Here is a 2,768-nt window from a genome sequence, read left to right as displayed (position 1 = left end):
GAGCTAAACAGGACACGAAGAATATGTTTTAGGTTGGCTAACATGACCGGTTATAATCTTATAATCTGGCCCGAAACTGTTTTTAAATCTATGTTTTTTATAAGTCATTACTAAGGGCATAATAAATCAACTTATATATGTAATTTTTTTTTCTTTTGAATTGTTCAAAGAAATGGCACAAAAAAGAACTAGGACTAATTGGAAACCAAAGAGTGTTGACAAAATATTTCTTGAAACATGTATTCATGAAATAACACTCCATGGACTTCAAGGAGGTAGCCTTAAATCAACATCATGAAAGAATGTAGCAGAGAAACTGAAAACAGAACAAAAATTCATTGTGTATCAAAAACAAATGAAGAACCGGTACGATTATCTAAAGGCAAAATTTCAAGCTTGGTCAAAGCTAAAAAACAAAACCGGCAATGTTTATAATCCTGTAACAAACACTTTTAACAATTAACATGTCCGAAGAAGAATGGCAAATTGAGATTAAGGTATTTCTTTTGTCTAAAAAGTCATTATTATTATTATTATTATTATTATTATTATTATTATTATTATTATTATTATTATATTTCAATAAGATTATAGGATTTTATAATATATTTTTTTCACACGGGCCACAATAAAGTAGAATCTTTGAGAAGTGCGCCACTTCTCTTCCCCGAGCTTTGTGTTAATTTGTTTGAGAGCTCTACTTCAAACGGCTTTGATAGTTGGGGTCCATCTTCTACACTTCCTCATCCTTCTAAGGAAGTTTCTGGCCACAATTTAAATAATCTTGAGGATTTCGAATGCACTCAAATGGACCCCCCAACTCAAGGTGTTAGTGAGGAGTCGTTCGGTCGGTCTCAAGGGAAACGTAAAGTTAAGGAAACATTTAATTCAAAGCTAATAGAAGTTGGTGACCTTATTACCAAAGTGGCGAAGATGTTGATTGAAAAACACAATCTTTCTATTGACATGGATGCATGCATGGAGAAGTTGGAGACAATGGGATGGGGAGAATTTGATGCCAAATATCAAACATCGCTTTTACGTTTTGGTGAAAGTGTACCAAAGTGGCGAAGATGTTGATTGGAAAACACAATCTTTCTAATGACATGGATGCATGCATGGAGAAGTTGGAGACAATGGGATGGGGAGAATTTGATGCCAAATATCAAACATCGCTTTTACGTTTTGGTGAAAGTGTTGATTTAAGAAAAGTGTGGTTACAACTTAAACCGCCCGTTTGTGAGCTATGGGTTAAGAATGCGGGAGCGAAGTATGAATTGTTTTGATTTTATATGTCATGGATAGAATTTATGTGGATGTTTGTTTGGATCTTATGTTGGGATTTTATTTTTATTTTTGGATGTTTTGGATTTTTTTAGGTTATGTTATGTAGGATTTTGTAATGTTCGGTTTGTAGGATGATCTTGTAATGTTATGTGGATGTTATGTTATGGATTACCTGGATGTTATTTTATGAATATTTTTTAAATGTTGGCAATTATTGTGACAGGTAGTTCTTGGACTCAGACGATGAGATTATAGTGTTCATTTTCCTTTGTTGGCATTGGCTAGGGTTAGCCTCAAGAAGAATTGAAGAATAAGAGACCTAAATTTGGCATTAAGCAGTCATGCATATACACAAGAATTGTTGCATGGATCTTCTACCCAATGTTATAAGATGATACGTCTTTCACGTGATGCATATGTACTATTGTGCAATCATTTTAAGAAAAGAAAGTGGTTGCATAGTAGTAGGTCAATAAGTTTGGAAGAAAAGGTGGCTATGTTTTTTTATTGTTATAGGACATAATGAACGTTTTTGAGTGGTTAAACGAAGGTTTCAACACTCAATGGAAACGATTCATAGATGTTTTCATGAGGTCCTAATTTCAATGATGAATTTCGCAAGTGAAGTTATAATTCCAACATATTATGATGCAATCACAAATACCTCAGGCCGACATAAAAACCTAAAACAAATATTTCCAGGGGCAATAGGTGCGTTAGATGAGACTCTTATACATGCGGTCGTGCCTGCTGATCAACCTCGTTATAGGGTAAGAGGAAGAGGTGAATGCTAACAAAACGTGTTAGCAATTTGTGATTTTGATACGATATTCACGTTTGTATGGGCAGGATGGGAGGACATTGCACATGATTCACGAGTTTTAAAAGAAGTTGCATTTAATCCAAGTTCTGGTTTTCCTTTCCCCCCACCAGGTTATTAATCATTTTTCAACTTTTATAATTAAATACATTATATATATATATACGCAACCGTATTTGTAAAAAAATTTTGATACCCATTTACAGACAAATATTACCTTTGCGACGCTGCATACACTAACACTTGTGGATTTATAACTCCTTACCGTAATACGAGGTATTGGCTAACTGATTTTCGACGACAACGTGTGTTAACTAAGGAAGAAAGATTCAATCATGCTCACGCACAACTCAGAAATGTTATTGAGCGCACTTATGGTGTTTTGAAGGCTAGATTCCCAATCCTAAATAGAATGGCTCCCTTTTCTTTTCCAATACAAAGAGACATAGTGATTGCATGTTTTGTTGTCCATAACTTTATAAGGAAATGCAATATCCATGATCAATTATTTTTGGACTATGATGAGAACACCATCTTTTCTGAAATACAAGGTGAAGAAAGTGATGGCGAGTTTGTTCACGACATAGAATGGGGTTCACAAGGTGTTCAGTATATGACTACTTTGCGTGACGAGATAGCTACTCAACTAATTTCAAACTAA

The 2,768-nt window shown here is 34.4% G+C and overlaps 1 protein-coding gene across 1 annotated transcript; it reads left to right on the top strand.

Annotated features, from left to right (window-relative positions):
- Positions 1-1,106: 1,106 nt before the first annotated feature.
- Positions 1,107-2,768, top strand: LOC143569014 (uncharacterized). Its single transcript, XM_077055025.1, has 4 exons — positions 1,107-1,270; positions 1,838-2,070; positions 2,137-2,220; positions 2,314-2,768. The coding sequence occupies exons 1-4, from the start codon at positions 1,107-1,109 to the stop codon at positions 2,766-2,768; spliced, it is 936 nt and encodes a 311-aa protein (XP_076911140.1).

Source organism: Bidens hawaiensis, unplaced genomic scaffold, assembly GCF_021521415.1.
Source record: "Bidens hawaiensis isolate Kalapana, Puna unplaced genomic scaffold, B.hawaiensis_p1.1 tig00024292_1, whole genome shotgun sequence".
NCBI lineage: Eukaryota > Viridiplantae > Streptophyta > Magnoliopsida > Asterales > Asteraceae > Bidens > Bidens hawaiensis.
Note: the sequence above shows the minus strand (reverse complement) of the source record. Positions and strands in the feature narration are given on the sequence as shown.

Bases quoted from the DNA above. Each gene is read 5' to 3' on its own strand.
- LOC143569014 (XM_077055025.1), top strand. From the start codon at position 1,107: ATGGATGCATGCATGGAGAAGTTGGAGACAATGGGATGGGGAGAATTT. The intron at 2,071-2,136 runs GTGAATGCTAAC...TTGTATGGGCAG, and splicing joins TTATAGGGTAAGAGGAAGAG to GATGGGAGGACATTGCACAT. The intron at 2,221-2,313 runs GTTATTAATCAT...ACCCATTTACAG, and splicing joins TTTTCCTTTCCCCCCACCAG to ACAAATATTACCTTTGCGAC.